The 27945-nt window shown below is 47.7% G+C and overlaps 1 protein-coding gene across 11 annotated transcripts in view; it reads right to left on the bottom strand.

Moving 5' to 3' along the window:
- LOC140412655 (protein 4.1-like) overlaps positions 1-27945 on the bottom strand; it is a 351517-nt gene that overhangs the window by 155994 nt on the left and 167578 nt on the right. For all 11 annotated transcript variants that reach the window (XM_072500846.1, XM_072500849.1, XM_072500848.1 and 8 more), the window contains 3 exons: positions 26568-26672; positions 13871-13913; positions 8264-8339 (listed from right to left, as the gene is read on the bottom strand). In XM_072500846.1, the coding sequence (XP_072356947.1) occupies positions 8264-8339; positions 13871-13913; positions 26568-26672 (224 nt within the window). The remainder of the gene's footprint in view (positions 1-8263; positions 8340-13870; positions 13914-26567; positions 26673-27945) is intronic.

Below are 27945 nucleotides of genomic sequence, written 5' to 3'. Positions count from 1 at the left end.
CCTGTTCTGCTCCCCCGGATGCACCACAAACAACTCACTCTTACCCATATTCAATTTGTACCCCGAAAATTCCCCAAACTCCGAGTGCCTGCATGATCTCAGGCATCCCCTCCACTGGGTCCGCAACATACAGCAATAAATCATCTGTATACAAGGATATCCGGTGTTCTTCTCCTCCCCTGAGCACTCCCCTCCACTTCCTGGAGCCCCTCAGTGTTATGGCCAGGGGCTTAATCGCCAATGCAAACAGTAATGGAGACAGGGGACACCCCTGCCTCGTCCCTCTATGAAGACGGAAGTAATCAGACCTCTGTCTGTTCGTGACCACGCTCGCCACCGGGGCCCTATACAGCAGCTGTACCCATCCGATATACCCTTCTCCAAAACCAAATCTCCTCAGCACCTCCCACAGATAATCCCACTCCACTCTGTTGAATGCTTTCTCGGCGTCCATCGCCACCACTATCTCCACCTCCCCCTCTGGTGGGGGCATCATCATTACCCCTAGCAACCTCCGTATGTTTGTGTTCAGCTGTCTCTCCTTAACGAACCCAGCTTGATCCTCGTGGACCACCCCCGGGACACAGTCCTCTATCCTCGTCGCCATCACCTTGGCCAGGAGCTTAGCATCTACATTTAAAAGGGAAATGGGCCTGTAGGACCCACACTGCAGCGGGTCTTTTTCCTTCTTCAAAAGGAGCGATATCGTTGCCTCCGACATAGTCGGGGGCAGCTGCCCCCTTTCCCTAGCTTCATTAAAGGTTCTCGTCAAAAGCGGGGCCAGTAAGTCCATATACTTCGTATAAAATTCCACCGGGAATCCATCCGGTCCCGGGGCCTTCCCCGCCTGCATGCTCCCAATCCTTTTTACCACCTCCTCCATCTCAATCTGTGCTCCCAGTCCCGCCCTCTCCTGCTCCTCCACCTTAGGGAATTCCAGCTGATCCAAGAAACACATCATTCCCTCCTTCCCTTCCAGGGGCTGAGCCTTATATAGCCTCTCATAAAATGCCTTGAACACCCCGTCCACTCTCTCCGCTCCCCGTTCCATCTCTCCCTCCTCATCTCTCACCCCACCTATCTCCCTCGCTGCTCCCCTCTTCCTCAATTGGTGGGCCAGTAGCCGACTCGCCTTCTCTCCATACTCATACTGTACACCCTGTGCCCTCCTCCACTGTGCCTCTGCCTTACCCGTGGTCAGCAGGTCAAATTCCACATGTAGCCTTTGTCTTTCCCTGTACAGTCTCTCCTCCGGTGCCTCCGCATATTGCCTGTCCACCCTCAAAAGTTCTTTCAGCAATCGCTCCCTTTCTTTACCCTCTTGCTTCCCTTTATGTGCCCTTATGGATATCAGTTCCCCTCTAACCACCGCCTTCAATGCCTCCCAGACCACTCCCACCTGAACCTCTCCATTGTCATTAAGCTCCAAGTACCTTTCGATGCACCCGCTCACCCTTAAACATACCCCATCATCCGCCAATAAGCCCATATCCATTCTCCAGAGTGGGTGCTGTTCTTTTTCCTCTCCTACCTCCAGGTCTACCCAATGTGGAGCGTGGCCCGAGATAGCTATGGCCGTATATTCCGTCCCGATCACCTTCGGAATCAGTGCCCTTCCCAAGACAAAAAAGTCTCTCCGTGAGTATACTTTGTGAACATGGGAGAAAAATGAGAACTCCTTACTCCTAGGCCTACTAAATCTCCAGGGGTCTACCCCTCCCATCTGCTCCATGAAGTCCTTGAGCACCCTGGCCGCTGCCGGCCTCCTCCTGGTCCTGGACCTCGACCGGTCCAGCCCTGGATCAAGCACCGTATTGAAGTCTCCCCCCATTACCAACTTTCCCGCCTCCAGGTCCAGGATACGTCCCAACATACGCCTCATAAAATTTACATCATCCCAGTTCGGGGCTTATACGTTCACCAGAACCACCGCCTCCCCTTGCAATCTGCCACTCACCATCACATATCTACCCCCACTATCCGCCAATATGGTCTTTGCCTCAAACAGTACCCGTTTCCCTACTAAGATAGCCACCCCCCTGTTCTTCGCATCTAAACCCGAATGAAACACCTGCCCCACCCATCCTTTACGTAGTCTGACCTGGTCTATCAGTTTCAGATGCGTCTCCTGCAACATAACCACATCTGCCTTTAATTTCTTTAGGTGTGCGAGTACCCGTGCCCTTTTAATCGGCCCGTTCAGCCCTCTCACGTTCCACGTGATCAGCCGGGTTGGGGGGCTCTTTACCCCCCCCCCTTGTCGACTAGCCATCCCCTTTTTCAACCCAGGTCCTCACCCGGTTCCCACGTACCTGTGTATCCCCCCCGACGGCGCCCTCCCGCCTCGACCACCCCATCCCATAACAGCTCCCCTTTCTCCTTAGCAGCAGCAACCCAGTTAACCCCCCCTCCCCCCCCTCCGCTAGATCCCTTTCTAACGTAGTTGCACCCCCCATGTTGCTCCCAGAAGTCAGCGAACTCTGGCTGACCTCGGCTTCCCCCCTTGTCCTCGGCCCCCACTGTGCGAGGCCCCCTCCTTCCTGCGTCCCCATTCCCGCCATAATTACCATAGCGCGGGAACAAAGCCCGCGTTTCCCACTCGACCCCGCCCCTAATGGCCGGCGCCCACAGTTCCTCATACTTCCTCCCTCCCCCCCCCCCCAAACATGGGGAAGAAAGAAAAGTTACAGGATCGCAAGATTAACAAATTGAAAAATCATCTCCCCCCCCCCCCCTTTTTCCTCGCCCCACATAATCACCCCACCACTTTGTCCCAAAAGTTCTTTCTCTCGCCAGACTATTCCAGCTTCTCGTCCACAATGAATGTCCACGCCTCTTCTGCCGTCTCAAAGTAGTGGTGCTTCCCTTGGTGTGTGACCCACAATCTCGCCGGTTGTAACATTCCAAACTGGATCTTCTTTTTGTGAAGCACCGCCTTAGCCCGATTAAAACTTGCCCTCCTTCTCGCCACCTCCGCACTCCAATCCTGGTATACGCGGATCACCGCGTTCTCCCACCTACAGCTCAGAGTTTTCTTCGCCCATCTGAGGACCGTCTCTCTGTCATTGTAGCGGAGAAACCTCACCACTATAGCTCGAGGTATTTCTCCAGCCCTCGGTCTTCGCGCCAAAACTCAATAAGCTCCCTCCACCTCCAAAGGGCCCATCGGGGCCTCCGATCCCATTCGCGAGTGAAGCATCGTGCTCACATATGTCCCGACGTCCGCCCCTTCTGCGCCTTCGGGAAGACCCAGAACCCTTAAATTCTTCCTCCTCGAATTATTCTCCAGTACTTCCAGCCTTTCCACACACCTTTTGTGCTGTGCCTCGTGCGTCTCTGTCTTCACCACCAGGCCCTGTATTTCGTCTTCTTTTTCAGCAGCCTTTGCCTTCACGACCCGAAGCTCCTGCTCTTGGGTCTTCTGCTCCTCCTTTAGCCCTTCAATCGCCTGCAATATCGGGGCCAACAGCTCCTTCTTCAACTCCTTTTTCAGCTCTTCCACACAGCGCCGCAGGAACTCTTGTTGGTCCGGGCCCCATAACAAACGGCCACCTTCCGACGCCATCTTGCTTTGAGCTTGCCTTCCTTGCCGCTGCTCCAGAGGATCCTCCGCAATCCGGCTGCTATCCTCTCCCTTATCCATGCGTGTCCGGGGGGATTCCCTTCTGGTTTACCGCAGTGTTTTTGGCCGTTTAAATTGCCGTTGGGGCTCCTATTAAGAGCCCAAAAGTCCGTTCCAACGGGAGCTGCCGAAACGTGCGACTTAGCTGGTCATCGCCGCACCCGGAAGTCACCCCAAGTCAAAGTTAAGCGCCATTGTACATCAATTAAAATATATATATATTTCTTGGGATGTGGGCTTCGCTGGCTCGGCCAGCATTTGTTGTCCATCCCTAATTGCCCTTGAACTGAGTAGCTTGCTAGGCTATTCCAGTGGCAGTTAAGAGTCAACCGCATCCCCCAAGCGTAGAGGCTTGGGTCAGTAACATGGCGGGGTTTCTCAGGCTGGAGAAGATGAAGTTTGCCTTGCGAGGGTCCTTGCAGGGGTTCTCCAGGTGGTGGCAATCGTTCCTTTACTTTCTCGTGGAACGTTAGATGGAGGTCAGCAGCAGCAGCAATCCAGGGGTGGGAGGGGGTTGATTTCATTTTATTTGTAAGGGGCAAATGCCCCGCCTTGTTTTGCTTTGTTTGTTAAATTGTTAATTTGTTGGAGGGTTAAGTTGTTTTTGTTGGCATATTGTTTGTTCACTTTGCATTATATTTTCATTTGTGGTGGTTTGTAAACATTATTGGAACATTTTGAATAAAAACATTTTTTTTTATTTTCAAAAAGAGTCAACCGCATCACTGTATGGGTCATAAGTCTAGGTCAGCAGTGTGGGAAAGGATGGCAGACTTCCTTCCCTGAAGGATATCAGTGAAGCAGAAAGGTTTTTACAACAATCGACAATGGTTTCAATGTCATCATTAGACTTAGACTTATAGGGCGGGATTCTCCAATCCCGCGGCCATCCTAAACGCCGTCGTGTTTTACGACATCGTGAATGGGCCGCTCCCACGACTAATTCTGGCCCCTTCAGAGGGCCAGCACGGTGCTGGAGCAGTTTGTGCCGCTCCAGCTGCAGATTCCGGCATGAACTGTGCGCCGCGGGATCCGTGCATGCGCAGTTGTGCCAGCGCCAATGCGGAAATGCGCAGTGGTACCGGCGCCAACGTGCGCATGCGCAGTGTCCTCTTTCAACGCGCCGGCCCCGAAGCAACATGGCACAGGACTATATGGGCCGGCGCGTAGGAAAGGAGGCCCCCAGCCACAGAGGTCAGCCCACCGATTGGTGGGCCCCAATCGCGGGCCAGGCCATATCGGAGGCCCCCCCAGGGTCGGACCCCCCCTCCCCTCCCAAAGGCCACCACCCGACCCTTACATGCCAAGGTTCCGCCGGCCCAGAGCAGGTTAGAACGGCGCCAGCGGGACTCGGCTCTTTTCTTACGGCCGGGCCGGAGAATCGGTGGGCCGGCCGCGAAGAGCGGCCCGCGACCCGCCAGCACCAATGGCGCTGATTCTCCGCTCTGAGGAGAATCGCGTGCCATGACTTGCGCGGCCGGGGTCGGAGAATCCCGCTCTTAATTCCTGGTGAATGTGTGGGTGGTTCTTAGTCCCACACATGTTCTAATCTCTCCTACTACGATGCCCTCCAGCAGGGTTAATCCCTCGGTTTGATGATAATGGTATAGTGGGGAATATGCTGGGCCTTAAGATTACAGATAGTCTTTGTAAACAATTCCGCTGCTTCTGATGGCTCACAACGCCTCACAGATGTCCGTTTTGAGTGTCTACATCTGTTCAAAACCTATCTATTCAGCACTGATATTTTAATTTAATTTAGAGTATCCAATTTTAATTAAGGGGCAGTTTAGAGTGGCCATCCACCACGCCTGCACATCTTTGGGTTGTGGGGTTGAGACCCACGCAGACACGGGGAGTATGTGCAAACTCCACATGGACAGTGACCAGGGGCCGGGATTGAACTTCGGTCCTCAGTGCTGTAAGGCAGCAGTACTAATTACTGCACCACCATGCCATCTCCCTTTTAGCACAGTGATAGTGTCACACAACACGATGGAGAGTATCCTCAATGTGAAGACGGGTCTTGGTCTCCACAAGGACTGTTTGATGGTTACTTCCACTGATATGGCCATGGACAGATGGTCCTGTGACAGGTAGATTGGTGAGGACGAGGCCAAGTAGATTTTCCCCTCTGGTTGGTTCCCTCACCACTGTCACAGACCTAGACTAGCAGCTAAAGCTAAGACCTTTAAGATGTGGACAGCACGGTCATTAGTGATGCTTCCAAGGCGGCACAGTAGCACAGTGGTTAACACTGTTGCTTCACAGCGCCAGGGACCCGGGTTCGATTCCTGCTTAGGTCACTGCCTGTGCGGAGTCTGCACATTCTCCCCGTGTTTGCGTGGGTTTCCTCCGGGTGCTCCGGTTTTCTCCCACAGTCCAAAGATGTTCAGGTTAGGTGGATCGGTCAGGCTAAATTGTCCCGTAGTGTCCAAACGTTAGCTGGGGTTGCTGGGCTGCGGGGATAGGGTGGAGGTGTGGGCTTAGGTAGGGTGCCCTTTCAGGGGCTGGTGTAAACTTGATGAGCTAAATGGCCTCCTTCGGCACTGTAAATTCTATGATAACTATGATAACAAACTTGCTGATGGTCATTGAAGTGCCCCAACCAGAGTATGTTCTGTGTTCTTGCCACACTCAATGCTTCCAAGTGGTGTTCAACAGAGAGGAGGACCGAGTCATGGGGAGTTTCCTTGCCCATGTTTGACCTGATGCCACGAGACTTCCAAGGCATCTCCCCTCTTGACTGTTTACTGAGCCGCCGTCACCTCTGTAGCGGGACAGGACGTACTTGGGAATGGTGATGGCTATGTCAGGCTGTTACTGGAATACTCTGTAGAACAGCTATCCCAATTTTGGCACTAGCCCCCAAAATACAGGGGACATTTCAGGGTCAACAGGGCTGGGTTTGCTGTTGTCACTCCTGGTGCCTAGATTAACGCCAGTAATCCGTCTGGCTTCTGGTTTAATTGCTTGTTGTAGACTTTGTGGAGATTTTAATTACAACGGAGTGGTTTTCAGGCTTTCTAGTCCATTTCAGAGGGCATGAAAGGTCAGCCACATTACTGTGGCTCTGGAGTCACATGCAGGCCAGACAAGGTGAGGACGGCAGAATTCCTATCCTAAAGGACATAGGTGAAGCAGGTGGGTTTGTCCAACAATCATTCCATGGTCACCATTACTAGCTTTTAATTCCAAATTCATCAATTGAATTTGAATTCCACCAGCTGCTGTGGCAGGATGTGAACTTGTGTCCCAGGAGCATTAGCCTGGGTCCCTGGATTACTAGTCCAGTGATATTACCACCACCTACCCATTTCAACGTATACCCCCAACCAAACAACCTCTATGGCTCCTCATGCTCACCATGTAATGGTAGGATTCCCTTATTACCACCACTATGCCCCCCCTCTCCCACCATGGTTATGGGGGTAGATCAGGTTAATGGGCGGTGCAGACTCAAGGGCCAAATGGCCTCCCTCTATACTTCAGGGATTTTATGGATTCTATCCATCACCCCTCAGGCCCTCCATGCCTAACCCCGCAATGGAGCTGGCCAGGTCAGAAGTGCAGGTTGAGGACTCATAACCTGAACCAGCCCGCAACCTTAAGAGGGCTCTCCTGAATATTGGAATCATCGAGAAAAAGATCGGGTATACCTGAAATGGGACCTGCCGCCATTTTTAAAGGGTTCTCGAATCATCCTTACTTTATGAAACCCAGTCCTATGTCTCCACCTGTAATGCTGAAGACCCTTTAAGCTAATGGTTCAGATCCGGAGCATTGTCTCCAAATGGCATTACCAAAGAAATAAGAAAGGAACAGAGCCTTCTGACATGCTCCACCATTCAATAAGGGGCAGGATCTACCGGTAACGTTGCGTTTGAAAGCAGTGCGACACGGCCAGTAGATCCCACTTCCAGGATCTACACAGCTTGCCATGCGACGCGAGATCTAACGTGATCTCGTGAGATGTTGCGACGTGAATGTCACCCACCTGCATATTAGAGTGAGACGGCTAGTATGTGTTCTAATATGTGTTCCCGAGATCTACCCAAGGCATGGGATCTAACTCCCTCACCTTGAAGACCTTGGGCGAGCGCTGTTCAGTGCTGGTCTCCACAAACGTGGACCAGACGCAACAGAATTTGTGGGGGTCCGGTCCCCCAGGGGATTTGCGGTCCCCAGGTGCATGCCATCTGCGCAAGGTGATACCCTGGCACTGCCAAGGCACCCAGCTAGCACTGCAGGCTGGCAGGGGCACTGCCAAGGTGCCAGGTTGGCATTTTGTGCGTGGCAGTGATCGGGCCGGGGAGTGCCTTAGTGTGGTGCGGGTCTCAGGGATTCCTTATAGTGTGTTGGGGCTTTGGCGGGTTGAGGAGTCATGTCAGAGGCTCGAGAGATCGGGACGGCATTTAAAAATGGCATCCCGATCTCTCGCTGCACTGAGGAGTTCCGGCGAGCGGAGCTCCTCAATGCAGAAAACGGGGCTAAGTGTGGCCTTGTCAGGGAGTTCCCTGCTCTGAGGCCCCCAAACTGGTTGGATGTTAGATAGCGGGATGTTGCTTAGCACTCCGAGCTTCCCCCCCACCCATCCTAACAGCAATCTTTCAGGTCTTTTAATAGAAAACACTCTTTTACCTTGTTATGTCTTCAGTTAGCTGTGCAGGATCAGGTGGGTAAAACTTCACATTGAATGTAAAATCCCACGGTCCACCTGGAATACAAAAAATTGTCAATTGTCATTATCCCGTCCACCAAATAGTTTTCAAGATGTTGCAAGATAAATTAAATTATAGGGCTTTTTTTCTTAAAACATGGCAACACCCGGAATTAAAATAACCTTTTATTTAACATAGCCAGGGCATGCTAGATGGGTCAAGCGGTCTTTTCTTGCTTTTATTGAGGACATTTAGTGATGGGAAAGAGAGAGAAAAGCAAAGTACACCTGATCATAATCATTAGTGACTTTTGAGATTTGTTTCTGCAGTTAAGTGAATACAGAATTAAGTTTAGTTATCATACCTGCTACAGCTGAACAGCTAATTCAAACTCACTGGAGTAAATAATCTTTATCTTTATTGTCACAAGTAGGCTTACATTAACACTGCAATGAAGTTACTGTGAAAAGCCCCTAGTTGCCACATTCCGGCGCCTGTTCGGGTACAGGGAGGGAGAATTCAGAATTCTCAGCTGGTTCAGGAATTGAACCCGTGCTGCTGGCCTTGTTCTGCATCACAAACCAGCTTGCACAAATAGACACTTGGATGAGGGACAGAGAACAAGGGCGAAATTCTCCCCCAACGGCGGGATGTCCACCGACTGGCGCCAAAGCCGGCGCCAATCAGACGGGCATCGCGCCGGCCCAAAGGTGCGGAAGGCTCCGCATCTTTGGCGGCCTAGCCCCAACATTGAGGGGCTAGGCCGACGCCGGAGGGATTTCCGCCCCGCCAGCTGGCGGAAATGGCGTTTGTTTCCCCGCCAGCTGGCGCGGAAATGCGGCGCATGCGCGGGAGCGTCAGTGGCCGCTGTCAGTTTCCCAGCGCATGCGCGGGAGCATCAGCGGCCGCTGTCAGTTTCCCAGCGCATGCGCGGGAGCATCAGCGGCCGCTGTCAGTTTCCCGCGCATGCGCAGTGGGGAGAGTCTCTTCCACCTCCGCCATGGTGGAGGCCGTAGCAGAGGTGGAAGGGAAAGAGTGCCCCCACGGCACAGGCCCGCTCGCGGATCGGTGGGCCCCGATCGCGGGCCAGGCCACCGTGGGGGCACCCCCCGGGGTCAGATCGCCCCGCGCCCCCCCTCCAGGACCCCGGAGCCCGCCCACGCCGCCTGGTCCCGCCGGTAAATACCAGCTTTGATTTACGTCGGCGGGACAGGCAATTCCTGGGCGGGACTTCGGCCCATCCGGGCCGGAGAATCCAACGGGGGGTCCCGCCAACCGGCGCGGCCGGATTCCCGCCCCCGCCCAATCTCCGGGAGCGGAGACTTCGGCGGGGGCGGGATTCACGGCGGCCAACGGCCATTCTCTGACCCGGCGGGGGGTCGGAGAATGACGCCCCAAAAGTGCAAATGGAACCATATTCCAACAAGGACAGAACAAGCTTATATTTCCCATGTCATCAGGCGTCCCAAAGTGCTCAGAACCAATTACTTTTGAATTGCAGTTACTGTTACATAAGCAAAAGTCAGAAACCAAATTGTGCACAGAAAAGTGCTACAAACATCAATGAGACAAATGACCAGTTAATGTTTTGGCAATGCTGGGTAAATATTGGCCAGGACATTTGTCAGTGCTAAAAGGCTGGGAACAGACAAAGCCTGTGTGGAATATAAGGAAAGTAGGAAGGAACTTAAGCAAGGAATCAGGAGGGCTAGAAGGGGTCACGAAAAGTCATTGGCAAATTGGGTTAAGGAAAATCCCAAGGTTTTTTTACACGTACATAAAAAGCAAGAGGGTAGTCAGGGAAAGGGTTGGCCCACTGAAGGATAGGCAAGGGAATCTATGTGTGGAGCCAGAGGAAATGGGTGAGGTACTAAATTAATACTTTGCATCAGTATTCACCAAATAGAAGGAATTGGTAGATGTGGAGTCTGGAGAAGGGTGTATAGATAGCCTGGGTCACATTGAGATCCAAAAAGACGAGGTGTTGGGCGTCTTGAAAAATATTAAGGTAGATAAGTCCCCAGGGCCTGATGGGATCTACCCCAGAATACTGAAGGAGGCGAGAGAGGAAATTGCTGAGGCCTTGACAGAAATCTTTGGATCCTCACTGTCTTCAGGTGATGTCCCGGAGGACTGGAGAATAGCCAATGTTGTTCCTCTGTTTAAGAAGGGTAGCAAGGATAATCCAGGGAACTACAGGCCGGTGAGCCTTACTTCAGTGGTAGGGAAATTACTGGAGAGAATTCTTCGAGACAGGATCTACTCCCATTTGGAAGCAAATGGACGTATTAGTGAGAGGTAGCATGGTTTTGTGAAGGGGCGGTCGTGTCTCACTAACTTGATAGTGTTTTTCGAGGAGGTCACAAAGATGATTGATGCAGGTAGGGCAGTGGATGTTGTCTATATGGACTTCAGTAAGGCCTTTGACAAGGTCCCTCATGGTAGACTAATACAAAAGGTGAAGTCACACGGGATCAGGGGTGAGCTGGCAAGGTGGATACAGAACTGGCTAGGTCATAGAAGGCTGAGAGCAGCAATGGAAGGATGCTTTTCTAATTGGAGGGCTGTGACCAGTGATGTTCCGCAGGGTTCAGTGCTTGGACCTTTGCTGTTTGTAGTATATATAAATGATTTGGAGGAAAATGTAACTGGTCTGATTAGTAAGTTTGCAGACGACACAAAGGTTGGTGGAATTGCGGATAACGATGAGGACTGTCAGAGGATACAGCAGGATTTAGATTGTTTGGAGACTTGGGCGGAGAGATGGCAGATGGAGTTTAATCCGGACAAATGTGAGATAATGCATTTTGGAAGGTCTAATGCAGGTAGGGAATATACAGTAAATGGTAGAACTCTCAAGAGTATTGAAAGTCAGAGAGATCTAGGAGTACAGGTCCACAGGTCATTGAAAGGGGCAACACAGGTGGAGAAGGTAGTCAAGAAGGCATACGGCATGCTTGCCTTCATTGGCCGGGGCATTGAGTATAAGAATTGGCAAGTCATGTTGCAGCTGTATAGAACCTTAGTTAGGCCACACTTGGAGTATAGTGTTCAATTCTGGTCGCCACACTACCAGAAGGATGTGGAGGCTTTAGAGAGGGTGCAGAAGAGATTTACCAGAATGTTGCCTGGTATGGAGGGTAATAGCTATGAGGAGCGGTTGAATAAACTCGGTTTGTCCTCACTGGAATGACGGAGGTTGAGGGGCGACCTGATAGAGGTCTACAAAATTATGAGGGGCATAGACAGAGTGGATAGTCAGAGGCTTTTCCCCAGGGTAGAGGGGTCAATTACTAGGGGGCATAGGTTTACGGTGAGAGGGGCAAGGTTTAGAGTAGATGTACGAGGCAAGTTTTTTTACACAGAGGGTAGTGGGTGCCTGGAACTCGCTACCGGAGGAGGTGGTGGAAGCAGGGACGATAGTGACATTTGCCTTTGTTCAATTGCCCGCACCAGAATTTGACCTAATTATTTAAGTTAATACTCCAATGTGGTAGATACTATATTGCGGAGTGCCAGCCTTCAAATGATCCATTACACCATGTGATGAGACATAAATAGATCTGAATAAAATCACTTCCTTTTAATACCCAAAATCCCAAAGTTCTTATACAGCTGTCTGGTGAAACTAATATCACTCTTCTCCACAACAGTTATAACAGATTTGATGGGGCGGCATGTGGCACAGTGATTAGCACTGGGACTGCGGCGCTGAGAACACTGATTTGAATCCTGGCCCTGGGCCACTGTCCGTGTGGAGGTTGCACATTTTCCCCATGTCTGCGTAGGTTTCACCCCACAACCCGAAGATGTGCAGGTTAGGTGGATTGGCCATGCTAAATTGCCCCATTATTGGAAAAAAAAATAATTGGGTACTCTAAATTTATTTTTTAAAATAGTTAGTAACAGATTTGAGTGAGATTTCCAACAACTATTCTCCAAACACCATCAAAATTTTAAAAATCAGTCATTTGTCCCACAGATGTGTTTGTGAAGCCGAGTTGATCACAGATACAGTGCTACATTTCCCTATATTACATTAGTATTTCTGTTTGTGAAGTGCTTTGGGCCATCCCGAGAACATAATTACCTGTGATCATAAAATTTAACACTTGATAACACTGAAATTGAGCAAGTTTCCGCTTATAAATATCTCTTAAAGTGGCTGGACAATGCTTTGACTTTTAGTTCCCACATTGACATTTTTTAAGCGAAAGTTAAGTCCAGACTTGGTTTTCAGCATCACAATATGTCCTGCTTTGGATTTTGGATGTGTTTGCCACGTGTACTGAGGCACCGTGAAAAGTATTTTTCTGCGTGCAGCTCAAACAGATTATTTAGTACATGAAAATAACCCAGCGCAATAGGGCAACACAAAGTACACAGTGTAAATACATTGACACAGACATCGGGTGAAACATACAGGAGTGTAGTATTAGTCAGATCAGTCCATAAACCATAGTTCAGATGTCTATCCCGCATGTATCTGATTTGCGACCTCAATTATAAAATAGTCTCCAAAACCTCCCTTGTAAGTTAGATGTTCCATTTTATTTGGCAATTAGATTTGTGGCTTGTGTCCCTTTTCACACCCATCACTGTGATCTGTACTCCTTGATTAACTGGCCCTCATTGTACACAAGGCACAAACTCCACTAGTTTCTGTTAATTTACTGCACCTTGCTAGGGAAAGTGCCTGCCCATCTGAAAAGTTTGTTAGATTACTGTCTCTTCTTATAATCTGATGTAATTTGATCAAATCGGTCATTCCAAGAGTGAGCATAATCTTTGGTCGTAATTAATTTCAGTTTGCGGCTGCCAATGACTAAAGCTGAAGATAACTAACTTTTATTACCGTGGATGGTTTGCACCGAAGGGTTAAGGCTCTGTTGACTGATACATATACTTGCTAAACTGCCAATTCTCTACCACTGCTAATTTGCATTTTATTGTTTTTATGAATAGTACTGTTGCCATTTCTGTTACTGCAACATTAGCCTCTTGACCAGCTGGTCATTATAAATGGATTCGGTTCTCAAATGACTCAGCTACCTAAGTAAAGGTTAAATAAAATAAATACAAATAAAAGGAGCTTTAGAAATGCAGGTTTTTCCTTCATTACAGCTTCTTTTAAAGAATTGATGACACAAAATTTATTCTAAACAAAATATAACAGTGAATTGTACAGATTGTTACCAAAAGTTTCGATTTATTTTTCCCCCAAAATAATGGACAAGGGAATTAGTTTCTGCAGCTCTGCCCTCTGCATCGAGTTAGGAAACATTTCATTTTAAGAAATCAGACTAAAACATCCCGAAAGTATGTGTCCAAAGACAGAACAAGATAGAAATCAAAGCCATCATTAAATTCCCTCAATGCACTAAACACATGTAAAATTAATATTTCATGAGCCTCTGTCACGTTATTTACATGGTCATATTTTATACCTTGTTTTGCACAGACAGGCTCTTACAAATTTTAGAATATATTAGGCAAAAGTGCTCTGCAGTGATTTTTTTTCACCGTTTGAGTAATCCAGCTACATGGTTTTGAATGAATTAGATTTATTACACAGAAAGATTCTTACCTTGTGACTGCTTCTTAATCTCTTTGGTGAGATCTAGCCAACTCTGAAATCAGAAAATAAAATTTACATTGAATGCTTGTGAAACAAAAATAAGTGTAAAGATCCTGGATGAATCTCTGAACAGAATGGAGACAGATTACTGAACAGTTCATAACAATAATCACAAAGGAAATATCTCCAGTATCTCATTAAAATATACAAAAACCTATTTTCCACCTTCATAAGTAATACTTAGGCTCAAAGATTTTGACTGGATTCTCCAGTTAGGTGCCAACGCTGGCTTGGGACCCGTGGTGTTTCACGACCGGCAAATCAGCACGAGCCCCTCACCAATTCTGGTACCAGTGAGGGGCTAGCACCAGTGCCGTGTGTAACACATGCGGAGCGCGCAGAAAATGACTGGAGAATGGCCAGGTCTCGGGCCGCGCATGCGCATATCTGACGACCTGCAGCGGTCGCGGCATACAACATGGCGCCAGCCGTGCACGTAACCTAACCTGCAAACCCGACCCCTGGTCCCCCCCCCCCCCAGCAGCAACACGGATCCCGGCCGAGTATGGCGGTGCACGCTAGGTTCACAACCACTGGGACCACACGTGTCCTGCGCCGCCGGGAACTTGGCCCATTGGGGGCGTATCATCGCGGGTGGGCCGGCCGAAGACACGCCAATGCTGTTGAAACGGCACGCGCCACGTGTCACAATTACGCCAGTTTGGAGGGGACGGAGCATGGCGGACCAACGTCAAACCAGTGGTGGCCCTGATTTCAGCACGAAAATCCATTCTCCGCCCGATCGCCGAATACTATTTCAGCGTCGGGCTACGGGGAATCTAGCCCTTTGTCTTAAACAAAGAATCGCAACTGTCCTTTCTGAGGTGGACAGAAAAGATCCCAGAATGTTATTTGAAAAAGAGCAGTGTTTCTCTTAAAAGTCAAAAACCAACAACACAAACAAATCATCTGCTTACTTATCTAACTATCGTTTGTGGGGCCTTGCTGTGCATAAATTGACAGCCAGATTTACCAACATTACAACAATGACTAAACTTGAAAAATAACTCTCTGGCTATGAAGTGCATTATAATGTCCTGAGGATGTGAAAAACATTTTATAAAAGCAAGATCATTCGTTTGTTGACCAAAGTAAAATCCAACATATTGAGAAATTACTTCGTGCATGAAATATGCTGGACAAAGAAAAGCCTATTTATTTTTCCAGATATATTCACAAGATGTTGCAAATGCCAATAGGAAAATGTAAAGGATCATGGGCGTCATTCTCCGACCCCCCGCCGGGTCGGAGAATGGCCGTTGGCCGCCGTGAATCCCGGCCCCGCCCCCGCCGAAGTCTCCGCTCCCGGAGATTGGGCGGGGGCGGGAATCCGGCCGCGCCGGTTGGCGGGACCCCCCGCTGGATTCTCCGGCCCGGATGGGCCGAAGTCCAGCCCAGAAATTGCCTGTCCCGCCGGCGTGGATCAAACCTGGTATTTATCGGCGGGACCAGGCGGCGTGGGCGGGCTCCGGGGTCCTGGGGGGGGGGGGGGGGGGGGGGGTGCGGGGCGATCTGGCCCCGGGGGGTGCCCCCACGATGGCCTGGCCCGCGATCGGGGCCCACCGATCCGCGGGCGGGCCTGTGCAGTGGGGGCACTCTTTCCCTTCCGCCTCCGCTACGGCCTCCACCATGGCGGAGGCGGAAGAGACTCTCCCCACTGCGCATGCGCGGGAAACTGACAGCGGCCGCTGACGCTCCCGTGCATGCGCTGGGAAACTGACAGCGGCCGCTGACGCTCCCGCGCATGCGCCGCATTTCCGCGCCAGCTGGCGGGGCAACAAACGCCATTTCCGCCAGCTGGCGGGGCGGACATCCCTCCGGCGTTGGCCTAGCCCCTCAATGTTGGGGCTAGGCTGCCAAAGATGCGGAGACTTCCGCACCTTTTTGCCGGCGCGATGCCCGTCTGATTGGCGCCGGCTTTGGCGCCAGTCGGCGGGCATCCCGCCGTTGGGGGAGAATTTCGCCCCATGTCACTGGAAATTTGCTTATTACTCTGGATTGCCTGTATAGCACTTAGCTTAATATGGTTTACTCAGTAATAAATCAGCAGAAATTTCTTCCAATATTGGGAAGACCATGGCCATTGTTTACAGTCGCAGCACCAAACTACATTCCTTAGCTACTAACTCCATCCATCCTGCTGGCAAGTTGGAGATTAAGCCAGCCTGTTTGCAACCTTGATGTCATTTTTGATCCCAAGATGAGCTTCCAAACATGTATCTTTACCATCACTAAGACTTGATTATCATCGCCCGACTTCCCGTCTGAGCTCATCTGCTGCTGAAATCATCAATCATTCATGCTTTTGTTCATTACCTCCAGACCCATCTACTCCAGCTGGTCTCACATATTCTGATCCATGTAAAGTTGAGGTGATCCAAAACTCTGCTGCTCATGCAAGTCCCCTATTACCCCTGTGCTCGCTGACCTATATTGAATCCCAGTCAATTAATATCTTGACTTTAAAATTCTCATCCATGCTTTCAAATCCTCCATGGTCTTGCCTCTCCATATCTCTGTAATATTTCCCCACCCCACAAACCTTCCAAGATATCTGCGCTCCTCTAATTCTGGCTTCTTGTGAACCCCAATTATAATTGCTCTACCATTGGTGGCCATGCCTTCAGTTGCTTAGGACCCAAGTTCTGAAATTTCTTGATTACATCTCACTACTTCACTTCCCCCATTTAAATTACTTTTAATACCTTCCTCTTTGATTAAGCTTTTGTCATCTGACCTAATGGGCGAAATTCTCCGTAATCGGCACGATGTCCGCCCGGCGCCAAAAATGGCGCAAATCAGTCCGGCATCGCGCCGCCCCAAAGGTGCGGAATCCTCCGCATCTTGACCAGCCAAGCCCTAACTTTGAGGGGCTAGGCCCGCGCCGGACTGATTTCCGCCCCGCCAGCTGGCGGGAAAGGCCTTTGGTGCCCCGCCAGTTGGCGCGGAAATGACATTGCCGGGCGGCACGGGAGCGTCAGCGGCCACTCACGGCATCCCCGCGCATGCGCAGTGGAGGGAGTCTCTTCCGCCTCCGCCATGGTGGAGACTGTGGTGAAGGTGGAAGGAAAAGAGTGCCCCCACGCCACAGGCCCGCCCGCGGATCGGTGGGCCCCGATCGCGGGCCTGGCCACCGTGGGGGCACCCCCCGGGGCCAGATCGCCCCGCGCCCCCCCCCAGGACCCCGGAGCCCGCCCGCGCCGCCTTGTCCCGCCAGTAAGAGGGGTGGTTTAATCCACGCCGGCAGGGACAGGCATTCTAGCAGCGGGACTTCGGCCCATCCGGGCTGGAGAATCGCCAGGGGGGGGGGCCTGCCAACCGGCACGGCGTGATTCCCGTCCCCGCCGAATCTCCGGTGCCGGAGAATTCGGCAACCGGCGGGGGCGGGGTTCACGCCAGCCCCCGGCGATTCTCCGACCCGGCGGGGGGGGTCGGAGAATCTCGCACCCTATCTCCTTGTGACTCAGGATAAAATTCTCCCCTAAAATTTGTAAGTGTGCGATTGCCGCTGGGTGGTTCAGCGTGATAAAAAAATGAAATTAAATGAAAATTGCTTATTGTCACAAGTAGGCTTCAATGAAGGTACTGCGAAAAGTACCTAGTCGCCACATTCCGGCACCTGTTCGGGGAGGCTATTACAGGAATTGAACCGTGCTGCTGACCTGCCTTGGTGTGCTTTCAAAGCCAGCGATTTAGCCTTGTGCGCATGATCCAGAATTAGAAATGTTTTTGGAAATCGGGGTGAGTTGCGCCGTGAATGAGGTGTGCGGGATTTGAAGACGCTGGCAGATCCAGCTTCTCAGAGACGAGGGAGCCCTGATCTCAGACTAAAACACTGCGTGTGTGTCCCCCCCACAACCCCCATCCCCATCATCAGGATGCTCCCGATCCCCCGATTGCCAGTAGCAGCCCCCCAGGTGAGAGACACCCCGCCATGCGTTCGACAAATGTTCCCCTTCAGGCCCTACCCCTTGTCAGTGCCAACCTGGCACCCTAGTAGCACCTGGCACCCAACACGCCATTGCCAGGCTGGCACCAGCCTGCCATGTCTCCAACCACCCGGGGGTTACAACGGTTGCAGGAGGCGAGAGATTATGCATATTTAAATGAAAGAGCTGGTGCAGGCCGGGAGCATCGGAATTGTTTGTGCAAATCCCGCTTCGGGCCTCTCCCAGAATCCCCCCGCCATAACAGGATTTGTGCTGCGCATAATACGGCCAAGAATTGCCCGAGTGTCATACATCGATTTCATAATCCTCCTATGAAGTGCCTTGGGATGTTTCATTACTTTCAAGACACTATACAAGTTGTTGTTTACTTTGTCACCTTTCTGAAATCAGGAGATCATATGAATGTTTATGGTATTGGATAAATCGTTAGGCCAATTCTCTATTTGGGTAGTTCTCGGGAGAAGCTGCACTTGCTGATTTGAAGACACACAGACCTTGATTTTTCCATATCTTAATTTTGTTCAATTGAAGGAATATAGAACAAGTTAGGTCAGGTAACTGCAAGATAGATCATCAACTGCAAGACTCTACTTATGCCAAATATTGTCCTGCTGCAGCCTCGACTAAAGGTTGATGATGTACTCAGTTATTCAGATCACATTCTACTCTCTAATCCTATAGACAATGTGAAGTGTTTAGTAATTGATAGTTTTTTTTACCCGTACCCATTAAATTAACCAAGGATTCAACTCAGCCTTTCAATCTGTTGTATCTAAAGTAAATTACTTCTGAAGGGTTCTCTTTTGTTTTACTTAAGTGTTTTGATACGATGGGGAAAATGCTTGGGATTAAAGATCTTCAATGCATAGCCGAATCCTTTCAGTGAAAGCCCTTTATACAGCAGTAGACAAGAAAAATAAAGGGTTCTGCTATAAGGCTGGATGAATAAATTTGAGATCTGCTCAGTAACAATCTTTTGAAATACACACCAAACCTGACTCAATAATGTGAAATTAAAACATGCAAAGTTTAATTTGTTTATAGACTTCAAATGATTTCTAATCTACACAATATGCAATGAGACCGATAGACTGAATACAAAAACTCTACAATCCATTAAGTAATTATTTCTCCTTACAGAAATTTGCCTTTTAAGAAGCTTCATGCACATTTTACAGTCCCAAACATCAATCTGTGTCAAGTATTCAGTACTTTGAATTTTGTATCATGCAAAAGCATTTAGTTGCAAACCTAAGTAGTTAATTTCCCATGCAGTCTGTAACTTGCATTGTTTTGCAAACATATGTAAGGTGCCAAAGTAGGAACACTACCTCAATATTAAAAAACTGCAGTGAAAATATGGGAATGATGCCAAAATGTTTGAATGCAATACATGTGCCTCCGAATACAAGCTGCAAAATCTGGTTTCTGACAACGAAGAAAGACGAGCTGGAGAGAGACCTTATTTAAATTTAATAAGTTGCCAATTAAGTTTCAGGAGAAACAATCAAATCTATGCCATTACATTTGAAGACTACTGCTCAAAACTAATGTTATAACTATTATTTAAAGCAAAAACCTTTTTGGGGGGGACTAGTTAACAACTAGGTATAACCTGCCTTTGCTACTTATACACAATTACTATTCAGTGACCCCTGCTGGAAGTGCACATGCATATGCATGTTGGCTCAGCTGCTATGCAGCTCCATAAAATAAGCCTGCCACTCACTGCACAATCAGCCATGAATAATGGCCAATGGGGAGAACGGAATCTGGTGGGTGTGGACCCGTAGCTCTGCCTGGTGGTGCGGAAACAAAAGAAAATGGTTTTAACAATTAAACTCAACATCAGGTAACCAGTGAGTTTATTGCACACGATACATCATTGCCTGAAGGGTATTCTCTACTTATATCTCATTTAACAAATAATAACATCTCATGACACCGCTGCCTGAATTTTAGATTTTTAATGTGCTTCCTCTTGTTACGTAGGTCTAATGCCATGGTTCATTGAGGTATAGCTCTTTAATTTTCGAAATTTAATATTAACTTCAAGTTCAGTGGAAAAATCCTGGTAAACATCTAGAGGCCGGTAAACCTCACAGGCTTAAGATAATTACAATTCAAAAGCTAATTTATGTTTACTGGATAAGGTCACAGCTAAAAGGGAGAGAGTCATAAAATAGTAGGTGGTCTTTCTTAGCTAAAGAACTGGAGACGTGACATCTCTAGTTATCCCATTAGAGACACAAATTGTTCACATAGGTGCCCAGAATTAAGGACAGCTTTGGAATTAAAAGGTAGATAATTTGCATATCTGCCTTTGAACGGTCCATTTGTGTCAGATGGCTATAGAGATGGATGGAGCTTAATGAGATTCTTTGAACCATCTATGTGAATTCAGTTGGGGCATAACTTGCAAGCAAAACTTGTTGAAAGAAGCAGCTAAGAGATTGTGCCAGCTTTGGATCTTATATAGCTTGTAACTCATGGAACTCAAGAGGTAAAGTCGGACTTTGTACCTGAAGTAGAGCAACTGCTAGATCAATCTTCCATGACACAGCCTGTGAGTGGAAGCTGGTATTCAGTGTAAGGCAAAGTTGGAAACGAGTAAAAGGACTGAAAGATTTGTTTAGCAAAGGAAGAAAACTACTGTAACCCTCAGTAAAGCAATCAACCTTGTGACAGTTGGAGTTCTGGAAGTAATCAGCTTGGTTTCTAATGCTTTAAGTCACTGTGCAGGTGTTGCAGGGAGGCCCACATTGCAGCTGTGGAACCAGAGTCAATAAGAATTTTTAAAGTACCCAATTCTTTTTTTTCCAATTAAGGGGCAATTTAGCGTGGCCAATCCACCTTGCCTGCACATCTTTGGGTTCTGGGGATGAGACCCACGCAGACACGTGGAGAATATGCAAACTCCACACGGACACTGAGCCAAGGCCGGGATTGAACCAGGATCCTCAGTGCCGTGAGGCAACAATGCTAACCACTGCGCCGCCCTAGGTCAATAAGAACTTGGAGGGTCACTTAGCCAAAAGATAATGGAAGGGCACCCATGAAATCTTTTACTTTGCGAATAGCTGTAACACTGAAAATAAATCGGAGAGAATTCTGGAGAGATAAACCTTTACAATTAGTCCCAGGAAAAGTGAATGAATCTTTAAAATTTCATAAAATAAAGGAACTCTTGCAGCAAAATAGAAACTGGAACTTGGCTTATAATGCAAGTCTTTGTCAGCTAAGTTAATGATGCTTACTTTGTTTAATTCTGTTTGATATACAATAAAGTTTGTTTTTGTTTAAAACATGAAATCCCGCCACCGAGGACCCGGGTTCGATCCCGCCCCTGGCTCACTTTCCATGTGAAGTTTGCACATTCTCCCCGTGTCTGCGTGGGTCTCATCCCCACAACCGAAAGATGTGCAGGCTAGGTGGATTGGCAGTGCTAAATTGCCCCTTAATTGGAAAACATTTAAATTTATTAAAAAAACATGAAATCTTGGGGCATAGTTCTGTCCATTAATTGCCGGTTGTTCAGATTTCTTCTTTAAATGGTCCCTAATTGGATCACAACACTCTTTACGCGGTTTCCCATCTGACAACGGAACACAAAAATACACTGAACCACTCCTCAGGAAACCTTGACATACACTACTTTAAACTGTAAAAAAAATGCAACATTTTTTCCTTAAAAAAACTCACTCCTTTACATCGAGAACCATTTAATGAAGAAAAAGAACAATTGGACCAACAAGTCCATTTCTTCCATTAAGGGTAAACAAACAATCTAACATACCATGGCGTCTATTCCACCAATTTATTCTCCTTGGGGAAAATTCTCCATAAATACTTTGCCCACAAAATGGCATCAAGTAAGGACTTCTGGTGGCAACATGTGGGTGGAGATTGCACATTAGGTGGCTCCTGCTAGAGTCTCTGGCTTTTGGAATTTTATGCCCGGTCTCAGGAGTAGTTTTTGGATGAGCTGGTGTGGGAAGTCATAAGGGGGGTGGTGGAGGTTAAAAAAGGGCTCAGAGCTCAGGTGGAGGACCTGGAAAACAGGTTAATGAGGCAAAATCTGAGGATCGTGGGTCTGCCCGGGTAGGTGGAGGGCCCCGAGGCCGACTGAATACTTAGCAAAGTTGTTTGTTGAGTTGATGGGAGAGTGAGAGTGGCTACAAGTTGGACAGGGCACATGGGCGGGGGGGGCGGGGAGATTGATTTTGGGTGAGGTGTTAGCAAGAGGAAGTGGATAGGGGTGGGTTGGAGGAGTAGAAACTAGCTGGATGGGCGGGGCAGATCGGAGCTTCTGTGACAAGATAGAAAAGGTGATTGAGGAGTACGTGGGGTTCAATTGCACAGGAAAGGTCTCACCGTTGGTGGTTCGGGAGGCTCTGAAGGTGGTGGTGAGGGGTAGGTGATCTTGTTTACGGCCAAGGTGGATAGGAAAGAGAGGGAGGAACGTCAAAGGTTGATAGAAGAGATTTTGGAGGTGGATGTGAAGTACCCGGGTCTCTTGGCAAAGAGAAAGGAGTTGCAGGCAATGTTTGACATATTGTCCACAGGGAAAGCGGTGCATCGGTTGAGAAGGACGAGAGGGCTGACTATGAGTACGGGGAGATTGTAGGGCTTATGTTGGCAAGAAGAGAAAGAAAGAGAGAGAGAAAAAGGAGCATAGGGTGTCCATGTATGTGGATGACTTGCCTATTTTGGAGCCGAGCTCGTTCGTGAGGGACATAATGGGTTTGACTTCAGAGATTTGAGACCTTTTCCGGATACATATTGAATTTACGGAAAAGTAAATACTTTATGGTCTCCTCTCCAGGAGTGGGGATGGGGGAGGGTTGCCATTTTGTTTGCAGCATCTCACTTTAGGTATCTGGGGGTGCAGGTGGCCCAGGACTGGGCAAGTCTCTGGAAATTAAATTTCACTAGCTTGGTGGAGAGTGCGAAGGCCGACTTGTTGAGCTGGGACAATCTTCCTCTGTTGTTGGTACAGGCAGTAAAGATGAATATTTTACCGCGATTCTTGATTTTGTTTCAATGACTGCATTTCTTTATGCCCATGGCATTTCTCAGAGAGGCTTTCAGGTTGATCTCCTCGTTTGTCTGGGCGGGGAAGGTGGTGAGGATAAAGAAGTTGATACTGCAGAGGGGACGGCAGGCGGGGGGGGGCAAGGCCTCTCAAATCTGATGTATTACTATTGAGCGGCGAATGCAGAGAGGGTTCAAGGATGGATGTCGATTAGTGGGAATTGTCATGATATTCAAACACACACATCATGATAGACACACCAACAGACAAATCAGAACACACAACACCACAACCAATGACAGAAAGATATAAAAGCACAGACACGACCCCCGGTGGTCAGTATTAGCTGCAGAGGAGGACCAGGACAGATCTACTACACGACACACTCAGGGAGACAGCACGTGCAGAGTATCCAGAACGAACTGTATTATAAGAGTTAAAATAAAATAGAGTTGTACCACATACAACTGTGTTGGCTCATCTGTGCACCAGAGCACCCAACACCACAGGAATCATGGGTTTGAGTCCATGGAGGATGGATGCAAGGTTCCGGGGGGTGGGAAGAGACGTGGTAGCACAGTGGTTAGCACTGTTGCTTCACAGCGCCAGGGACCCGGGTTGGATTCCCAGCTTGGGTCACAGTCTGTGCGGAGTCTGCACTTTCCCTACATGGGTTTCCTCCGGGTGCTCCGGATTCCTTCCACAAGTCCCGAAACACGTGCTTGTTAGGTGAATATTGAATTCTCCTCAGTGTACCCAAACAGGCACCGCAGTTCGGCAACTAGGGGATTTTCACAATAACTTCATTGCAGTGTTAATGTAAGCCTACTTGTGACACTAATGAAGAAGGGAATTAAGGAGATGAAGGATCGGTTTCTGGGAGGGGGGGATTGAAGAGGGGGATCATCTTGGCGATTTACGGGAGGATCTTGGAGGAAGATGGGGCGTTAAGGTGAAGTGGGAGGAAGAGCTGGAGGCAATGTGGAGCAGGGATTGCGGTGTGAGGTGCTGCGGAGGCTAAAAGCCTGGACTTTGTGTGCAAGGTTAGGGCTGATACAGCTGAATGTACGGCTGGTTTAGCAGGCTAGGCTAAATAGCTGGCTTGTAATGCAGAATAAGGCAGAAGCATGGCTTCAATTCCTGTACCGGCCTTCCCGAACAGGCACCGGAATGTAGCAACCAGGGGCTTTTCACAGTAACTTAATTGAAGCTTACTTGTGACAATAAGCTATTATTATTATTATGTAGTGTGCATCTTACAAAGTCTAGGTTGAGTCGGCTGTTTGAGAGGGTGGACGATGTCTGCGAGCGACGTGGTGGGGTCCTGCGAACCACATACAAATGTTTTGGACCTGCCCTAAACTGGCACGGTTTTGGAGAATGGTTTTCAGCACCATTTCGGGGGTTCTGTATTTGGATGTAGAGCCCGATCCCCTAGAAGCCACTGGGAGTGTCGGACCGGCCGGAGCAGCAGGCAGGTGCGGGCGCAGATGTCTTGGCCTTCGACTCGCTGATTGCTCACAAGTAGATCTTGTTGGGGTGGAGGTCAACTTCTCCACGGCGGGGGGACCTGTTTGGAGTTTTCTGCCCTGGAGAAAGTGAAATTTGCTGAGGGGGAGGGGTTTTGTATTTTGGGGAGTTGGTTACCGTTGATTGCCAAGCGAAGAAGCGGGGGTGGGGAGCTTAATGTTTTTTTTGTGTTTGTTGTAAATTGTAGAAATGTTTTTTTTTTTTAAAAAGCTCATCAAGCAAATTGGCACAATATTCACTCACCAACATTTCCAATATTTTCGCACATGTTATGTCATTACCTGACAACAGCTCTCTCCTATCAGAACAGGAGAGACATCATGTATTGTATAATATTTTATCATTTCAAATCATAGAATCCCTGCAGTGCAGAAGGTGGCCATTGGGCCCATCAAGTCTGCACCGACCCTCTGAAAGAGCACCCTACCTAGGCTCAATCCCACACTCTATCCCCGTAACCCCAACCGAGGGGCAATTTTGCATGGCCACTCCATCTAACCTGCACATCATTGGGCTGTGGGAGGAAACTGGAAAACCCAAAGGAAACCCACGCAGACAAGAGGAGAAAGTGCAAACTCCACACAGACAGTCACCAGTCACCCAAGCTCAGAATTGAGCCCTAGTCTCTGGCGCTGTGATGCAGCAGTGCTAACCACTGTGGCAGCTTGCCGCCCCATCAGTAACAAGCCTTGTTTTAACTCCTATTTTAAGCAGATTATTTAACCCCTTCAAGGGGTTAAGAACATTACGTAGGAACATACAAATTAGGAGCAGATGTAGGCAATTCAGCCCTTCGAGCTTGCTCTGCCATTCAATCAGATCTCTTCCTGGTTTCAAAGCCACCTCCCGACCTGTTCCCCATATCCCTTTAACCTGTTCCCCATATCCCTTTAACCTGTTCCCCAAATCCCTTTAAATTCTTATCATGAAACTATTTGAGAATTAAATTATTTAATTCATATGAAACTTTTACCGAAAAGCTAAAATGAGTAATCAATAATCCTTCCAATTCAAACAATTTATTACAGAATTTAAGGTAATTTCACAGAATTAGATGTATTATTTTAAATGTTTTTAAATCACTGGCTAGGACCCAGTTGAAGTATTGCTATTGGACATGAGGGACACAAGGATACTGCAGGAAGGTGGAATTGAGATAAAAGGACAGTCATGATCATATTGAATAACAAAGCAAGTTCAAAGGACCGAATGGACTTCTCCTGCTCCTGTTTCTAATATTCTTATACATAATGACATTAAAAATGGAGAGTGATACTATAAATGTTATATTTGCATACTGATGAAATATTCAAACTATTAATAACCATTGAGAAAATAGATATAAGATGTAGACTTTCATCCTGAGAATTGAGAGAGACACCAATGATGTAGAGAATGATTCGTAGAAAACATATAGTAATCATTTCAAAACGAATTAAACCAGAGACAAGCCAAGGAAAGTAAAGCAAATGAAAGTAAACTCATTGTGAAATAAATACTTTTATCAAAGTGATTATGAGTATTATCATTTTGTTTGCATTTAGGTAGGTGCTTCATATTTGTGGGATTAAAATTGTAACTTAAAATGTTCTTGTGAAAAAAGGTAATTAAGCGAATTGTTGAATGATACTGTTTTTCAGTCCATATGTCCATGGGACTTATTATGTCATAAAAACATTTTCGTTATCGTATATTAAAAAACTTATTTTTTACTTTTATTCCAGGCATAGGATGGGCAGCCCAGCTTGTTGTTCTATAATTGTATGAAACATAGGGAAGCTTCCGAGAAATAGTCACTTTGCCGACTTTCAATATGTCTCTTGCATTACATCTGTGGCATCGATACACTCAAGAATGATGCGGTCCCACAACACTCTTATTTCTCACAACTAAGTGCCCCCATGGTGTTCGCTACGTCGTTACAACTCAGAGCTCGATAGTGCCCACTAACAAGTGATATGTTAATTCAGATGAGCCATTAATCAAATTCTGAATGTCTCAGTGAGGAAACAGTGAAAAAGAAAAATCACATTTTGAATGCAGTTGTTAGATCATGTAGTGTAGCAGGGCCATTACAGCAAATGGCGTGATCTTATTCCCTCATATTTACAAACAAATTAAAATAGCTTACTCTCTGATTTGTTGAATCCCAAATGGCCAGACCAAAATAGTCCTTCTCCAGAAGATTAAGATGTTGGCATACTTTGGTAAAGAGCTCATGTCCCTTTGAATGTCTCTGTAATCAACAACATAATAGATACATTATTTTCTAAACTGGTCAGTTGTAGTATGCTATGCTATTGAATAAGTTTAATGCTCAACATTAAAGCTCATGAGAGCCATGTCACAAAGTACTGCACATGCATTACAAGAGTATAATAATGAATGTTGTCACTAGGATACAGTAAAGCATGTTTAAAAAAAATAAATGCTTTGTTCAATGCTCTACAGATTTTGTTCCACTAAATGTTGAACAATATTTTGAACTTTGCAATGTTGGAGTAAAGTCCTGGTGGTTAGAGAATTGAGAGATACTGTCAAAAATTTCAGTTCAGAATATATTTGATGCAATATGCGAGTGCCAATATACAAATAAGCCTAGTGACAACACTAATTGAGGTTACTTTCTCACTACGAATGAAAACATTTTTTCCCTGTAACTGTACCACTTTATTTTGTTGATCTGGACATTTATTTGCATTGACATTAAGATATTGCAGTTAAACACTGGCTCCCATCAACTGGCAGAATTGATGCACCTCCTGGCTATCAATAGTTAGATAGGATCCACTGTTAGGCCATGCCAGGATCACTTCAAGCATTTATTTTGCACTGTGTGGGCAGTTCAGCTCTGGGGTCTTCCATCCACTGGGAACTAAACAAAATGTAATTTCAGAAGACTGGCGTTGGTTTGGAATCATTGAATTTACAGTGCAGAAGGAGGGCATTCGGCCCATCGAGTCTGCACCGGCCCTTGGAAATAGCACCCTACTCAAGCCCACGTCTCCACCCTATCCCCGTAACCCAGTAACCCCTTACCCTTTTTGGACTCTAAGGACAATTTAGCATGGCCAATCTACCTAATCCGCACATCTCTGGACTGTGGAAGGAAACCGGAGCACCCGGAGGAAACCCAAGCAGACACGGGGAGAAAGTGCAGACACCGCACAGACAATGACCCAAGCCTGGAATCGAACCTGCGACCCTGGAGCTGTGACGCAATTGTGCTAACCACTGTGCTACCCTGATGCCCTATGAAAGCATATAAATATTTAAGCAAAATGAATAATTATTAAATAAACAACACCAACCCTATCCTGCATACTATAAGATAATTCTGGCTATGTTGAAAGGTGCTTACCTGCATTTGATGTAAAATACTAAACAAATGCGTAACACAGAAAAATTATTTTTAGAAACAAATTAGTGTATTGCTTAAACATACCCTAACACCTTCTTTACAAGGAGCTCAAAGCCATAGAGAATCTTGTCAAATTCAATATCCCCAT

The sequence above is a fragment of the Scyliorhinus torazame genome, chromosome 1 (genome assembly GCF_047496885.1).
Source record: "Scyliorhinus torazame isolate Kashiwa2021f chromosome 1, sScyTor2.1, whole genome shotgun sequence".
In the NCBI taxonomy this organism is placed as follows: domain Eukaryota; kingdom Metazoa; phylum Chordata; class Chondrichthyes; order Carcharhiniformes; family Scyliorhinidae; genus Scyliorhinus; species Scyliorhinus torazame.
This window is presented reverse-complemented; position numbering and strand designations above follow the sequence as displayed.